Here is a 17,534-nt window from a genome sequence, read left to right as displayed (position 1 = left end):
ATTACAATGACAGTGAGGTCAGACTGGCTGCAGCCAACTTGCATTCTATGCCATTGGACTCCGAACCCAAATTCCCAAGGATCATGCGGTGGCTGTCTGTCCATCAGCCTCCCCATGTTAAACAAAGTCACACATGAGCGTTCTCCATTAAGTTAAACCGGATTGTGTCCCATGGCGATCAACAAGTGACGAAGGGGACTGGATCTGATCGACCTTTACAGCCACCTGAGGACCCACCAATTGACAATCCCTGAGGAGAACATCAGACTCGACTCGAGTGATTGCATGACGATTCCTTCTGCTTTTCTTCTATACAGCAAAGTAAATAGGATGACTTCAAGCAGATTGCACCACACAAAATTCCAATTTTTTAAAATAAGGTTTAAATGTTTATTAAACTTCTCCTTGAGCCAGCTGCACTTGGTTTATTATAATGTTGACTCTCATTAAAGATGGGGTCCCAATCTGGGGTCCACGGACCCCTCAGTTAATGGTAGGGGTCCCTAGCATTAAAAAGGTTGGGGGCCCCTGCTCTAGAAGATGATGATCAGTCTGAACTCTACCAATAACCCCATTCAATTTCCTCTTTTTAAGTTGAGTAAAATCAATATGATCAATGCAAAATCAACAGCAGAAAAAAGAACAGGGAACTACTCCATGTTTGTATCGGATAGTTCTCGGGCAAAAATTCTAACATTTGGGATTAGCAGAATTCTAAGGCCAATCTCTCTTCAGTTTAAGTTCAAAAGTGTGGCCTAATTCAATTCAGTTCTAATAATGGATGGCTCCACCAATTTTGCTGGGGTTTCTGAGAATCTCCTGGTTCCCCTTTTGGAGCCCGGTACAATAAGATGTATTGTCAACCTCACAATCTACCTTGTTGTGGCCTTGCACATAATTTGTCTGCCTGTACTCCACTTTCTCCGTAACTGTAACACTTTATTCTGCCTTCTTTTATTGGTTTTCCTTCAACAACCTTGATCTCCTAATATGGAAGCCATGCAAAAGAAAGCTCTTCACTGTACATGTAACAATAATAAACTGATTTTATCAAGCTATGAAATGTAAAGCAACTGAACCTTTTGGAAAGAGGTCCCTGAATCCCACTGTCCCCAGCAGATCCCAGAAAGACCATGAAAGCCTACGCCTTTATATATTAAGAAGTATGGTCTTGTGGTCTAAGTATGCGATTAATGGGCAAAAATGGTGATGAAGTTAAAAAAAAGTAATTGCCTAGTTCAGCAGGCAACGTTTTCAGTGTAAGCTGATGGTCTTTAAATTGCGTGACCCTTCCGTTTTTAAATTGTGGATCGTATAAAACTTTATTTTCAGGATCAAATTTCATTGCTCCCTTTCTGCCCAACTGAAATGAAAATAACATCCTGAAGTCCAAAGCATTCTACCTCATTGTCAAATGCATAGACAATCTTCGTATCATCTGCAAATGTCTTTAACAAGCCCTCTATATTTAAGTATTAGCCATGGACGTACACAAGAAGCAAGGCACCGCAATCCCTGGGGTCCCTTGCACCATTAGACAGATTGTTATGTGAATATTGTTAAATATAGATTGCTCAAATCCATCCATGCAATGTCAGGTACACTTCACCCCTTCATACCTCTTCAAAAACTTTAATCAAGGTGATAAGATATGACGCAAACACGAGGAAATCTGCAGATGCTGGAAATTCAAGCAACACACGCAAAATGCTGGTGGAACGCAGCAGGCCAGGCAGCATCTATAGGCAGAAGCACTGTTGACATTTCGGGCCGAGACTCTTCGTCAGGACTGGGTTTTGGCCAAAACGTCGACTGTGCTTCTTCCTATAGCTGGTGCCTGGCCTGCTGCGTTCCGATAAGATATGATCTTTTCGTCCTATATCCATGGTGATCCTTGCATAAGAAGGTTTATACTGTTGGTCACAGCATTGATTCCAAAAATTCATCTGCCACAGAATTCAAACTCTAATTACTCAATTAATTCCTTCCTCCACTTTTAAGCAACAGCAGAAGTTGTCTGTCCTCCACTTTTCCAGCATGACTCCTGCAGGCGGGGTTGATTGAATCATCTGTACCTCTGTAACTTTCTCTCTTGCTTCTTTTAACAGATCTTCCCAACCTTGTGATTGGTTCATGTTCAAAGATGCTAACCTCAGCATAATTCCCTTCTTACTCTACTTATCACATCAATCATCTTGCACGTTTCCTCCTTGTCTACATGCGGGTCAGGTAGCTTTGAGGAAGTGGAGAGGCTACAGAAGGACTTGGACAGATAAGGAGAATGGGCAAAGAAGTGGCAGATGGCACACAGTGTTGGGAGGTGTAATGTCATGCACTTCAATAGAAGAAATAAAAGCACAGACTAATTTTCTAAATGGAGAGAAAATTCAAAAACCTGAAAAAGAGGCTTGGGAGTCTTCCTGCAGGATCCCCCAAAGGCTAATTTGCAGGTTGATCTGTGGTGAAGAAGGCAAATGTGATGTTAGCATTTGTTTCAAGAGGACTAGAGTATAAAAGCAAGGGTGTAACGTTGAGGGTTTATAAAGCACTGGAGAGGTCTCACTTGGGGTATAGCGAGCGGCTCTGGGCCCCTAATCTAAGAACGAATGTGCTGACATTGGAGAGGGTTCACAAAAGTGATACTGGGATTGAAAGGCTTGTCATATGAGGAACGTTTGATGGCTCGACTCACTGGAACTCAGAAGCCTATTGAATGTTGAAAGAGGATGTTTCCTATGGTGGGAGTGTCTAAGACCAGAGGACACAGCCTCAGAACAGAGGGGTGTCCTTTTAGAATGGCGATGAGGAGGAATTTCTTTAGCCAGAGAGTGGTGAAGTTCTGGAATTCTCTGCCACAGGCAGCTGTGGAGGCCAAGTCTTCATGTATATTTAAGGTGGAGGCTGATAGATTCTTGATTGGTCAGGGCATGGAGGGTTATAGGGAGAAGGCAGGAGATTGGGGCTGAGAGGAAAATGGATTAAACATGATGAAATGGCAGAGCAGACTCGATGGGCCAAATGGCCGACTTCTGCTCCTATATCTTATGGTCCAAGACAATTCCCACTGGATCTACCTGTTCCCAGTAGGTTCTATCTTTTCCCAGTAGGTTCTACCTGTTCCCAGTAGGTTCTATCTTTTCCTTAGTTATCCTTTTGCTCTTTAAATAGTTAGAAAACATTCTTGGATTTTCTTTCTCTTGATTTGTCAATGTCTCCCCCTCCCCATAGTTTCCTTGTTTTCTTATTACTCTTCTACGTTCACTCTTACACTTTCTATCTGATATCTGTTCTATCCAGTACAGTCGACATTTTGGACCAAAACCCTTCAGCAGCACTGGAGAAAAAAGAGATGTGGGATAGATTTAAAAGGTGGATGGGGTGGGGGGGGGGACGGAGTGAGAAACACAAGGTGATGGGTGAAACTGGGAGGGGGAGGGATGAAGTAAAGAGCTGGGAGGTCGATTGGTGAAAGAGATACTGGGCTGGAGAAGGGGAAGTCTGATAGAAGGCCATGGAAGAAAGAAAAGGGAGGAGGAGCACCAGAGGGAGGAAAAGGGCAGGCAAGGATTTAAGGTGAGAGAAGGGAAGAGGGGATGGGGAATGAAGAAGGGGGGATTACCAGAAGTTCGAGAAATCGGTGTTTATGCCATCAGGTTGGAGGCTACCCAAACGGAGTATAAGGTGTTGTTCCTCCAACCTGAGTGTGGCCTCGTCGTGACAGTACAGGAGGCCATGGACTGACATGTTGGAGTGGGAATGGGAAGTGGAATTAAGATGGGTGGCCTCTGGGAGATCCCGCTTTTCCTGGTGGACACAGCGTAGGTGGTCAGTGAAGCGGTCTCCCAATCTACATCGGGTCTCACCGATATACAGGAGGTCACACTGGGAGCACCGGATTCTGTAAATAACCCCAACAGACCCACAGGTGGAGTGTCGCCTCACCTGGAAGAACTGTTGAGGGCCCTGAATGGTAGTGAGGGAAGAGGCATAAAGGGCAGGCCTTGCAAGGGTAAGTGCGGGAGGGAGGGGCAAATGGACAAGGGAGTCGTGTAGGGAGTGATCCCCGTGGAGAGCAGGATGTGTGGGGTGGGGGGAGGGAAAGATGTGTTTGGTGGTGGGATCCCGTTGGAGATGGCTGAAGTTCCGGAGAATTACACGCTGGACGCGGAGGCTGATGGGGTGGGAGGTGAGGCATCTGCAGGTTTGCTTCGTCTATACTTTTCCAGACTTTTTGTCGTATTAGGTCTCAGCATCTGACACGGAGTTCCACACTCACAGTTGTCTCAAGGACTTTGTCTCAGGGGGCTCAAGATTCATCAGTTCTGACCATTTTCTTGATGAGAACAGATTTATTTTGAATGCCTTTCATTGTGCCGAGAGAAGCTTCTGCTTTCAATATCTCTTTGCTTATATCACATTTCAGCCATGTAAAACCTGACCTTGTCGCAGCTTAGAACTTGTCTTCAGACCTCCCCCAGAAAGACCTCAACTGCCGAGAGCCATGAACTCACCTCAGCGCATCATGAAACCGGCCTCCCCTCCACGGATGCTCTCTGCACCTCTCACTGCCTCAGAAAAGCAGCTGTCAAAGAGCCCTGATGGAGGGGTTCAGCCCAAAATAGCAACAGTTTACTCATCTCTGCCTGACCGGCTGAGATCCTCCTGCATTCTGTGCGCAGTGCCTCCTGTATCTGCAGACTTCTGCAGGTCTGTGAGCAAAATCAAAGATCCCACCCATCCTGGGCATCCTCTCTTCGCTCTCCCTCCCACCAGGGGGAAAATACGGTAACTAGAAAATACGTACCACCAGGCCCAAGCACAGCATCTATCTCACGTTGTAATGAACTTCCTGTTTGATGAGATGGACCTTTGACCTCACTATCTACATCTCCTTGCAATTTTACGTCTGCTGGCACCTTGCTTTCTCGGTAACTGTAACACACCATTCTGTCTTTGGTTACTGCCCTTCCCTTGTACCATCAATATACTGATGTGGTGTTCTTCATTGTACCTCAGTGCACGTGACAAGAATAAAGAAATTAATGAAATTAAACTATTTTACAAGGAACTGAATTAAGATCGCAAAAGCGCCCTTCCACTAATATTTCTCCCGCCATTAATCCTTAAAATTACACGCAAAGTTGTCATCTCTCTCCCGTATAAGAAGTTCTACTGAATGCAGCGTAAGAACTCTATGCCCTTGAGACCATTAACACTGATTATATCCCAGGAAAGATTTGGACTAGTGAGAAATCTGCCTGAAAACCTTGTTCTGAACTACCCCAAGACTGACTGAAGGTCTCCTGTACACTCCAATAACGTGCTTGTCATTTATATGTATTCAGGCCATTTGGCCTCATTGGATGGTTATGTTAACATAGATGGACTAATTATTACTTTAACCAGTTTTGCCATTCCCTCTTTAGTTTTTGTCCCCATGGTAATATCATGTGATAACCATATAAACAGGATAATTACACTACTGTTCTTGCCCTTCTTTCCTCTTTAATCCAAAATTTTATTATTGCAAGAACATTACAACTCTGTGAGTCTAATTGCGTGCCTGGTGCATTTGCCTTTACCCATGTTTCCTGATGCAGATATATGTTCATATATGCTGGTGGATTCTCTTTCCATCTGCCTTTCCAAACATCGTTTCCTCTGCTTCCAGGCTCCCTTACTAATATTTTACCTTCCAATTTCAGACCCGCTATTCTTTCTGCAATTATCACCGAGGCTCCCAACCCCCTGCCAAACTCATCTAAATTGTCCCTGGTAATTCTAAACACAGGAAAATATTGGGAATAGTCACATCGAAGAGTCTTCAACCTGACGCGATCTTTTCACAGATGTTTGCTGAGTGTGTCCAGTATATTGTATCTTTAGTTTACACTTCCAATACATGTATTCAAAAAATATTTCAACCCTAGAAAATCTGGCAGTATCTCAGAACAATTCTTAAAGTACATTATTTTCTGGCTACTGGGCATAATGGGTATGTGTGTGTGTGTGAATATGTGTGTCTGCCTGTGTGTGTGTGTGTGTGTGAGTGTGTGTGTGTGTGAGTGTGTCTGTGTATACATGCACATGTGCTGCTAGAAACTACTATGCTATTATTAGATTATACATAATCTCAGAAATCCCAGAAGTGTTTAACAGCCAACAAAGTTCTTTTGAAGTAAAAAAACTCTCATCTTATGAGACATGGCAAACAGTCAGTTGTTAGCGTGCTTCAACCATGTAATAATATGGTAATGATCAGACTTATTTTCAACTGCTCCTCTTTATAATGTAAGATTCTTTACAAACAACAGATAGGACCTCACTCACTACTGCACTGGAAGGATCTCACTCACTACTGCACTGGAAGGACCTCACTCACTACTGCACTGGAAGGATCTCTCACTACTGCACTGGAAGGATCTCACTCACTACTGCACTGGAAGGATCTCACTCACTACTGCACTGGAAGGATCTCTCACTACTGCACTGGAAGGATCTCACTCACTACTGCACTGGAAGGACCTCACTCACTACTGCACTGGAAGGACCTCACTCACTACTGCACTGGAAGGATCTCACTCGCTACTGCACTGGAAGGACCTCACTCGTTACTGCACTGGAGGGACCTCACTCACTACTGCACTGGAAGGACCTCACTCACTACTGCACTGGAAGGACCTCACTCACTACTGCACTGGAAGGATCTCACTCATGACTGCACTGGAAGGACCTCACTCACTACTGCACTGGAAGGACCTCACTCACTACTGCACTGGAAGGACCTCACTCACTACTGCACTGGAAGGATCTCTCACTACTGCACTGGGAGGATCTCTCACTACTGCACTGGAAGGATCTCTCACTACTGCACTGGGAGGATCTCTCACTACTGCATTGGAATGACCTCACTCACTACTGCACTGGAAGGATCTCATGCACTACTGCACTGGAATGATCTCACTCACTACTACACTGGAAAGATATCACTCACTACTGCACTGGAAGGATCAGACAAATGTCATTTGAATCTGCAGTTTTCTGGCTCAGATAGAATGTTAGTGCTGTCAGTCACTTCCTCTGTCACACATATACATACACAAACAGACATACACACACACACTCACATACACACACTCATGCACATACACACAGGCACACACATACACACACACACACACAGACACACATTCATACACATACACACATACAGACAGGCACACACATACACACACTCACATTCACACACAGACACACACATACACACACACACTCACATACACACACTCATGCACATACACACAGGCACACACATACACACACTCACACACAGACACACATTCATACACATACACACATACAGACAGGCACACACATACACACACATTCACACACAGACACACATATACACTCATGTACACACACACACACACTCACATTCACACACAGACACACATACACACTCATGTACACACACACACACACTCACAAACACACACACACACACACTCACATTCACACACAGACACACATACACACTCATGTACACACACACACACACACACACTCACAAACACATACACACACTCATACACATACACACATACACTTGAAGTCCCACAGAAAGATACAGACTAATCATTTCAAGCAAAAATCTTCGGAGCAGCTGACAGAGATATTTTTTGAATGGGGAGCAAAGACCGTAAATCCGATTCAAAAGGTGTTTACTTGCTGCAATCCAATAAGAAATTGGCTCAGATATTTTACTTTTTATGAAGCTTTTCTTCCCATGGGAGAATATTCTCATTTTACAAAGGAATTAAATTCCCCTCAGAGTGACCAAATATTACTCTGCTTGGGACACTGCAGCACAAGTCAAAGAAATGACTAACTCATATGCCTCCTCATGCATTTAACTACAAGGGTGACTGAACTAGTTATCAGAGTTTCTATCATTCTATGTAAATATGGATTTGCAGTAAACATGTTTGCAGAAGGTACAAGTGATACACATTTAACTATTTTCAGAAGTCTCTTACCTTAAGGTGAAATAATATGCTGTAAAATATTATTCTCCCAAGGATATCTTAATGAGTGATCAGAATAATTAAAGTAATGCTCAAGTTTTGACTGATTATTTTAACTGATTCAAATCAACTAACAGCAGAACAAAGGCTGTCAGTATCATCCAGTCATCTCAGAAGCAACACACCCCACGTCCGCGATTTTTAATTTCTAAGTGACAGAAATGAGAGGAAGATTTTGAAGGGTGGGATGAGGTCTTACCCGGTTAATGATTCCGCTCAGCTGTGTTTTCACAGTCCCCGCTGCAAACTGTAATTATAAATCAAAACGCTTGAGGTGAGAGACACGGTAGCTCTCAGAGCTGTTTACTGCATGCAAAAGCAACTGCACGTCAGTGCGAGGCAGAGATATGCACTATACCCTCATTCCTCAGGGACCCTGAGAATGTGTAACTATGGAGATCAGAGATGCAAATGCAACCACTGGAAGTGAATCAATGGCAAGGAGCAGACAGAAGGAAGTAGAATATTTGGTTAATAATTTGCATTTCCCACAGCCATTTCACTTCTTCGCTGCGATGTGGCTGTGCATGTGCTTCCTGATATTTCCACAAACGTTTTCTCAACGTTTCAGGAACAGCACCTTCCCTCTGCCATCAGACAGAACCCCCGAACACCTTTGATCTCTCAGTAATTTTATCCCCCTTTTTTTTACACTGCTTATTTTATGTATAAATATTATTGCAATTTATAGTTTCTAACTTTATGTTTTGCCCTGTGGAGCGGCAGGGTGGAGATATGTCTCTACCAAAGGAGGTGAAAGGAGCTCCTTCTCTCCGCTGGCCTGCAGACCACCTTCGGGCGAGGTGCAGCGCCTGCTTACCCCCACCCCGACCAGGGTCACGTGAAGCCATGGGAGGAGGTGGCGGATGCTGCAGATATCAAATCCTACTTATCCAGCACTGACAATCTCTGAAGGCTTTTGCTGATGGCTGAGGTCACCCATCTTGTGAAGACACTGCCCAGGAGAAGGCAATGGCAAACCAGTTCTGTAGATTAACTTGCCAAGACCAGTTGTGGTGAAAAGGCCATGATCACCCACGTCATACAACATGGCGCATGACGACGATGGTAACGATCGCATGGCACTGCTGCTGCGTTCCATGGCCTAAGCCAACGATGTTAACCCTGATTCTGATTCCAATTAACAGTGAACATAACACGAGCATCGTGCACATTTGGAAAGTAAATGCAGTGAAGAAAATAGGAGCACACAGGAACTAAGCCCTAAATCAGCAAATGAAACTCAGGGTCTTGCTTACAGAATAACTGAATAATAAAATAGAGAAGCTGGCAGAACTCTATAGAAGTTAAAATACATATAGACTTATAAAAGAAATTAAAAAGCAGAGCAGGCCACAAAATATACTTGAAGGCGCGTGGCCTAGTGGGGAAGGCATCAGACTAGTAACCTGAAGGTCACTGGTTCGAGCCTCAGCTGAGGCAGCGTGTTGTGTCCTTGAGCAAGGCACTTAACAACACATTGCTCTGCGACGTCACCGGTGCCAAGCTGCTTGGGTCCTAGTGCCCTTCCCTGGGACAACATCGGTGGCGTGGAGAGGGGAAGGCCTGCAGCTTGGGCAACTGCCGGTCTCCCATACAACCCTGCCCAGGCCTACGCCTCGGAAACTCCAGGCGCAGATCCACGGTCTCTCAAGACCAACAGATGCCACCACCAAAAATAGCCAAGCTGGATGGTTACAAAGGAAACACTGAATAGGCGGGGGAACATTTCTCAAGAACATCAAAAGCCAAAAATTGAGCCAGTAGATCAGAAAAGAAGCATGAGTCAGAACTAAACACATATTTCCTTCTTCAGTATGTGAGAAATACATGAGAATGAGATCATAATTTCACAGCAGAACATAATTTTAGACCGATAAGTGAAAAAGCAAATTCGGGCAGATTGAAATATGTTAAATGAGCACTATGTTTTAATAAATTTCCGATATGAACAGCAAGAAATCTTTCATCTTCAGAAGTATCAAAGTAGTCTGAAATATCTAACTTTGTTCCTGTTTCCAGTTTGAACAATGGGGGGATTGTTCATGGGAACAGAATAGTCCTAATTGTAAGGTTTTTTTCTTGTGAAAGAACAACGATGTCACTCGATCCCATCAGGAACGACGACCAACCAGGGAAAGCTGGAGCGACCATACCTCTGGCATTAGCTCTGTGGCATTGAAAGGGAGTGGGAAGAAGAGGAACGAGGTGGTGGAAGGGGATCCAATAACTAGGAGAACCTGCCCACTGGCGTTTCGGGAACAGCCAATCAGCTTCCAGGTCAGTGAGGCATGTAAGCCTCCAAACCTTATGACAAGGTTGTGGTCCTCTTGGAGGAGTCAGGGGAACAGACAGGACATGAAAGACACTCACAGATGGGATGTTTCTTCCCAGATGCCAGTGTCAGGACTGTCTCAGATTAGGCCCACAGCATTTTTTTTTTGGGGGGGAGGGTGTACAGCCAGAAGTTACGGTATATTATTAATGGCATAGGAAGGAGAAGGGATGAGTCCTGAAGAGCTGAAAAGCAGGACCCAAAGGGTGGTGGATCTCTAAACTGCTGGCTGTATGACTGTAAGTATAGGATGACTTGGCAGATGAATGTGTTGGCCAGTAAGAAGTACAATACAGTATAGAAATTAGTGAATAGGAATGAGGCAAGGGCAGTGGAAATAGCCGAAGCAAAGGTCTTTGTTTTTGTCATGTGGTTGCAAGAATGGAGGTGGCCATTTTGTGAGACTGTTCTTGCAGCCAGCAAGCTGATTCTTGCTCAGTGATTCTTGCACCAGAGCGACTGAACGTGGACACAATAAGTTTCTGCTGATTCTCAGATAAGAAGCTCCTGCTGTAAAATACAGGTTTGCGGAAGGAACGGCTGTGGTGAACTACATATACATGTCTGGACACCACCCCCCGCTGACTGCTCCTGTGGCTCCTCCCACAGACCCCGGTATAAAGGCGATCGAGGCCTGAGCCCGGCCTCAGTCTCCAGGATGTAGCATGGTGGTCAATTGCTGTTTGTTCTTTCTTCCAGTCAATAAAAGCCGATATCTCGCCTCCTGTCTCAGAGAGTTATTGATGGTGCATCAACGGCGTTTTCTGGTCGTCCAGGTCCAGCGTTTGGCTGAACTTGTTGAACTGGTCTGAACCAGTCTGAGTTAGACAGAACAAAAGACATTACCTAGGTCACAAGATTGACGGGAGAGCCCTCAAGCGATAACCTTGTATCCTTGGCAACGTGCAATGAGAGGCTGATACAGGTCAGTCAGATGACCTTGAGCCAAAGGAACTGAAACATCATAGATTGATCTTATAAGGAAAAGAATAACAATGGAGGGTTTTGGCAGCACAGACAGTGACAACTCTGCGAAAGGCAACAATCATGGAAGTGGATAACCCCATGTTGGAAACGTGGAGATATCACTGGGAAACCTAGCGGGTTTGCATGCAGGTACTTTGTTGTGTAAATTCATGTGCATGTGAACTGAGGCAGGAAAGGTATTTGTCAGTAAATACTGTGCCTAACTGAACATTAATACTTGAGGAATTATAACACAAAATGCTGGCAGAACTCAGCAGGCCAGACAGGGCTGATGAAGGGCTTCGGCCCGAAACGTCGTCACTACCTCCTCCCATAGATACTGTCTGGCCTGCTGAGTTCTGCCAGCATTTTGTGTTTTTATCTATTCCCAGCCTTTGAAGATTCACTCGTGTTGCCTATTAATACTTAAGGCTTAATCTTTGTAACAAATGTGTGGCTGAAGAATTGGTGTAGTGGGGGAATTTAATTGGAGGAGGGCAAATTCCAAGCGAGATTCTGAATTGGAGGAGGGAAAATTTTGATGGTATCAGAAATGATCTGACAAGTGTGGTTCGGGACAGGCTGTTTTCTGGCAAAGGTGTACTTGGAAAGCAGGAGGCCTTCAAAAGCGAAATTTTGAGCTTTCAGAGTTTGTATGTGTCTGTCAGAATAAAAGATAAAGATAACAAGTGTAGGGAACCTTAATTCTAAAGAGATATTAAGGCCCTGGTTAAGGGGAAAAATGGAGGTGCAGAGGAGGTATAGACAGGTAGGAACAAATGAGGTGCTTATGGAGTATAAGGTTGGCTGGGACCACAACCAGAGATTATGGGTTAAGGGTGAAAGGTGAGAAGCTTAGGGAGAACATGAGAGGAAACTTCTTCACTTAGAGAGTGATGGGAGTATGGAATGAGCTGCCAGCACAAGTGGTGCATGCGAGCTCGATTTCAACATTTAAGAGAAATTTGGATAGGTATATGGATAGTAAGGGTATGGAGATTTATGGTCCCGGTGCATGTTGATAGGAGTAGGCATTTTAAATGGTTTTGACATGGACTAGATGGGCTGAAGGGCCTGTCTGTACTTCTGTGCTGTACTTCTCTGTTATGATGCTATTAGGCAGGAACTAGGGAGTGTAACTTGGAAATAATGTACTCAGGGAAATGTGGAGGTTGTTTCGTGAACACTTGCATAGGGCTCTGGATAGGTTTGTCCCACTGACGCAGGGAAAGATTGGCAGGGTGAAGGAAACATGGTAGACCAAAGATGTAAAACATCTAGTCAAAAGGATGAATGAAACATACCCAAGGATTTAGGAAACAAGGATTAGATAGAGTTCTGGAGAATTACAAGATAGCCAGTAAAGTGCTTAAGAATGAATGAAACCCAACAGCATGAATGGCAGTGAAGCTTTGCGGCCAGACAAGCTCGGCACCTTCTATGCCCGCTTTGAAAGGGAGAATATAACTACAGCAGTGAAGATCTGTGCTATATTAGGCAGGCCCCGATGGAGAGCTTGGTAAGGCTCTGAAAACTTGTGCCAACCAACTGGCGGGACTATATCAAGGACAATTTCAACCTCCCACTGCTACAGCCAAAAGTTCACATCTGCTTCAAAAAGGGAAGCAATTATACCAGTGCCTAATAAAATTAGGAGGGATAAACTTGGGAGTTACCGACCAATCCCGTCTCTAAGAACCTTCTGCAACAGTTTGCTCACCATTGGGATAAGTGAGTCTTATACCAGTGCAGAGCAAACTGTTGGAGAAGGTTCTTAGCGACAGGATATCTGAGCATTTGGAGAAGCATAGTCTGATTAGGATTAGTTAACGTGGCTTTGTGAAGGGCAGGTCGTGCCTCACGAAAGTGCAACAAAGCAAATTGATGAAGGCAGAACAGTGGACGTGGGGTATATGGATTTTAGGAAGGTACTTGACAGGGTTCCCCATAGTAGACTCATTCAGAAAAGTCAGAAGGTATGGGATCCAGGGAGAGTTGGCTGTGTGGATTCAGAATTAACTTGGCCACAGAAGGGAGTAGTTAGAGCATCTTCTGCCTGGAGACTGGTGAGCAGACGGACTCTGTGGGGATCTGTTCTGGGATCCCTGCCCTTTGTGAGGTTTATAAATGACTCAGATGAGGAAGTGGTGAGATGGGTCAGCAAATTTGTGGATGCCATGAAATTGGGTGTTGCAGATAGTGTAGAAGGTTACTATGCAGGTCACGATGGGATATTAATAGGTTGCAAAGCTGGGTGGAAATGTGGCAGATAGATTTCAACCCAGAGAAGAGCGAAGTGATGCACTTTTTGGAAGGTTGAAGTAGAAGGCAGAATACAAGGTTAATGGCAGTATTCTTAACAGTGGGAGGAACAGAAGGATCTTGGGGTCTACGTTCATAGATCCCTCAAAGTTGCTGTGCAAGGTGATAGGGTAGTTCAGAAGGTATATGGTCTGTTGCCCTTCATTAGTCACAGGATTGTGTTCAAGAGGCACCAGGTAACGTTGCAGTTCTTAAAAAATAACATGGGTTAGACCACACTTGGAGTACCGTGCTCAGTTCTGGTCAACTAATTATAGGAAGGCTGTGGGAGCTTTAGAGAGGGTGCAGAGGAGATTTACCAGAGTGCTGCCTGGATTAGAGAGGGTGCAGAGGAGATTTACCAGAGTGCTGCCTGGATTAGAGAGGGTGCAGAGGAGATTTCCCAGAGAGCTGCCTGGATTAGAGGGGGTGCAGAGGAGATTTACCAGAGCATTACCTGGATTAGAGAGGGTGCAGAGGAGATTTACCAGAGTGCTGCCTGGATTAGAGAGGGTGCAGAGGAGATTTACCAGAGTGCTGCCTGGATTAGAGTGGGTGCAGAGGAGATTTACCAGGATGCTGCCTGGATTAGAGAGGGTGCAGAGGAGATTTACCAGGTTGCTGCCTGGATTAGAGAGGGTGCAGAGGAGATTTACCAGAGTGCTGCCTGGATTAGAGAGGGTGCAGAGGAGATTTACCAGAGTGCTGCCTGGATTAGAGAGGGTGCAGAGGAGATTTACCAGAGAGATGCCTAGATTAGAGGGGGTGCAGAGGAGATTTACCAGAGTGCTGCCTGGATTAGAGAGGGTGCAGAGGAGATTTACCAGAGCATTACCTGGATTAGAGAGGGTGCAGAGGAGATTTACCAGAGTGCTGCCTGGACTAGAGAGGGTGCGGAGGAGATTTACCAGAGTGCTGCCTGGATTAGAGAGGGTGCGGAGGAGATTTACCAGAGTGCTGCCTGGATTAGAGAGGGTGCAGAGGAGATTGACCAGGATGCTACCTGGATTAGAGAGGGTGCAGAGCAGATTTACCAGAGAGCTGCCTGGATTAGAGAGGGTGCAGAGGAGATTTACCAGAGTGCTGCCTGGATTAGAGAGGGTGCAGAGGAGATTTACCAGGATGCTGCCTGGATTAGAGAGGGTGCAGAGGAGATTTACCAGAGTGCTGCCTGGATTAGAGAGGGTGCAGAGGAGATATACCAGAGTGCTGCCTGGATTAGAGAGGGTGCAGAGCAGATTTACCAGAGTGCTGCCTGGATTAGAGAGGGTGCAGAGGAGATTTACCAGGATGCTGCCTGGATTAGAGAGGGTGCAGAGGAGATTTACCAGAGTGCTGCCTGGATTAGAGAGGGTGCAGAGGAGATTTACCAGAGTGCAGCCTGGATTAGAGAGGGTGCGGATGAGATTTACCAGAGTGCTGCCTGGATTAGAGAGGGTGCAGAGGAGATTTACCAGAGTGCAGCCTGGATTAGAGAGGGTGCGGATGAGATTTACCAGAGCGCTGCCTGGATTAGAGAGGGTGCGGAGGAGATTTACCAGAGCGCTGCCTGGATTAGAGAGGGTGCGGAGGAGATTTACCAGAGCGCTGCCTGGATTAGAGAGGGTGCAGAGGAGATTTACCAGAGTGCTGCCTGGATTAGAGAGGGTGCAGAGGAGAGTTACCAGAGCGCTGCCTGGATTAGAGAGGGTGCAGAGGAGATTTACCAGAGTGCTGCCTGGATTAGAGAGGGTGCAGAGGAGATTTACCAGAGAGATGCCTAGATTAGAGGGGGTGCAGAGGAGATTTACCAGAGTGCTGCCTGGATTAGAGAGGGTGCAGAGGAGATTTACCAGAGCATTACCTGGATTAGAGAGGGTGCAGAGGAGATTTACCAGAGTGCTGCCTGGACTAGAGAGGGTGCGGAGGAGATTTACCAGAGTGCTGCCTGGATTAGAGAGGGTGCGGAGGAGATTTACCAGAGTGCTGCCTGGATTAGAGAGGGTGCAGAGGAGATTGACCAGGATGCTACCTGGATTAGAGAGGGTGCAGAGCAGATTTACCAGAGTGCTGCCTGGATTAGAGAGGGTGCAGAGGAGATTTACCAGAGTGCTGCCTGGATTAGAGAGGGTGCAGAGGAGATTTACCAGGATGCTGCCTGGATTAGAGAGGGTGCAGAGGAGATTTACCAGAGTGCTGCCTGGATTAGAGAGGGTGCAGAGGAGATATACCAGAGTGCTGCCTGGATTAGAGAGGGTGCAGAGCAGATTTACCAGAGTGCTGCCTGGATTAGAGAGGGTGCAGAGGAGATTTACCAGGATGCTGCCTGGATTAGAGAGGGTGCAGAGGAGATCTACCAGAGTGCTGCCTGGATTAGAGAGGGTACAGAGGAGATTTACCAGAGTGCAGCCTGGATTAGAGAGGGTGCGGATGAGATTTACCAGAGCGCTGCCTGGATTAGAGAGGGTGCGGAGGAGATTTACCAGAGTGCTGCCTGGATTAGAGAGGGTGCAGAGGAGATTTACCAGAGTGCTGCCTGGATTAGAGAGGGTGCGGATGAGATTTACCAGAGCGCTGCCTGGATTAGAGAGGGTGCGGAGGAGATTTACCAGAGCGCTGCCTGGATTAGAGAGGGTGCGGAGGAGATTTACCAGAGCGCTGCCTGGATTAGAGAGGGTGCAGAGGAGATTTACCAGAGTGCTGCCTGGATTAGAGAGGGTGCAGAGGAGAGTTACCAGAGCGCTGCCTGGATTAGAGAGGGTGCAGAGGAGATTTACCAGAGTGCTGCCTGGATTAGAGAGGGTGCAGAGGAGATTTACCAGAGAGATGCCTAGATTAGAGGGGGTGCAGAGGAGATTTACCAGAGTGCTGCCTGGATTAGAGAGGGTGCAGAGGAGATTTACCAGAGCATTACCTGGATTAGAGAGGGTGCAGAGGAGATTTACCAGAGTGCTGCCTGGACTAGAGAGGGTGCGGAGGAGATTTACCAGAGTGCTGCCTGGATTAGAGAGGGTGCGGAGGAGATTTACCAGAGCGCTGCCTGGATTAGAGAGGGTGCGGAGGAGATTTACCAAAGCGCTGCCTGGATTAGACAGGGTGCGGAGGAGATTTACCAGAGCGCTGCCTGGATTAGAGAGGGTGCGGAGGAGATTTACCAAAGCGCTGCCTGGATTAGAGAGGGTGCGGAGGAGATTTACCAAAGCGCTGCCTGGATTAGAGAGGGTGTGGAGGAGATTTACCAGAGCGCTGCCTGGATTAGAGAGGGTGCGGAGGAGGTTTACCAAAGCGCTGCCTGGATTAGAGAGGGTGCGGAGGAGATTTACCAGACACTGCCTGGATTAGAGAGGGTGCAGAGGAGATTTACCAGAGTGCTGCCTGGATTAGATTGGGTGCAGAGGAGATTTACCAGAGTGCTGCCTGGAATAGAGAGGGTGCAGAGGAGATTTACCAGAGTGCTGCCTGGATTAGAGAGGGTGCAGAGGAGATTTACCAGAGTGCTGCCTGGATTAGAGAGGGTGCAGAGGAGATTCAACAGGATGCTGCCTGGATTAGAGAGGGTGCAGAGGAGATTCAACAGGATGCTGCCTGGATTAGAGAGGGTGCAGAGGAGATTCACCAGAGCATTACCTGGATTAGAGAGGGGGCAGAGGAGATTTACCAGAACATTACCTGGATTAGAGAGGGTGCAGAGGAGATTTACCAGAGAGCTGCCTGGATTAGAGAGGGTGCAGAGGAGATTTACCAGAGTGCTGCCTGGATTAGAGAGGGTGCAGAGGAGATTTACCAGAGTGCTGCCTGGATTAGAGAGGGTGCAGAGGAGAATTACCAGAGTGCTGCCTGGATTAGAGAGGGTGCAGAGGAGATTC

At 46.2% G+C, this 17,534-nt stretch overlaps 1 protein-coding gene across 1 annotated transcript in view; it reads right to left on the bottom strand.

Moving 5' to 3' along the window:
* Positions 1-17,534, bottom strand: part of LOC132404145 (leucine-rich repeat-containing protein 43-like) — an 82,145-nt gene that overhangs the window by 4,042 nt on the left and 60,569 nt on the right. Inside the window, exon 12 of the mRNA XM_059988208.1 lies at positions 8,287-8,334. Coding sequence (XP_059844191.1) covers positions 8,287-8,334 — 48 coding nt within the window. The remainder of the gene's footprint in view (positions 1-8,286; positions 8,335-17,534) is intronic.

This window comes from Hypanus sabinus, chromosome 13, assembly GCF_030144855.1.
Source record: "Hypanus sabinus isolate sHypSab1 chromosome 13, sHypSab1.hap1, whole genome shotgun sequence".
Classification (NCBI taxonomy): domain Eukaryota; kingdom Metazoa; phylum Chordata; class Chondrichthyes; order Myliobatiformes; family Dasyatidae; genus Hypanus; species Hypanus sabinus.
Note: the sequence above shows the minus strand (reverse complement) of the source record. Positions and strands in the feature narration are given on the sequence as shown.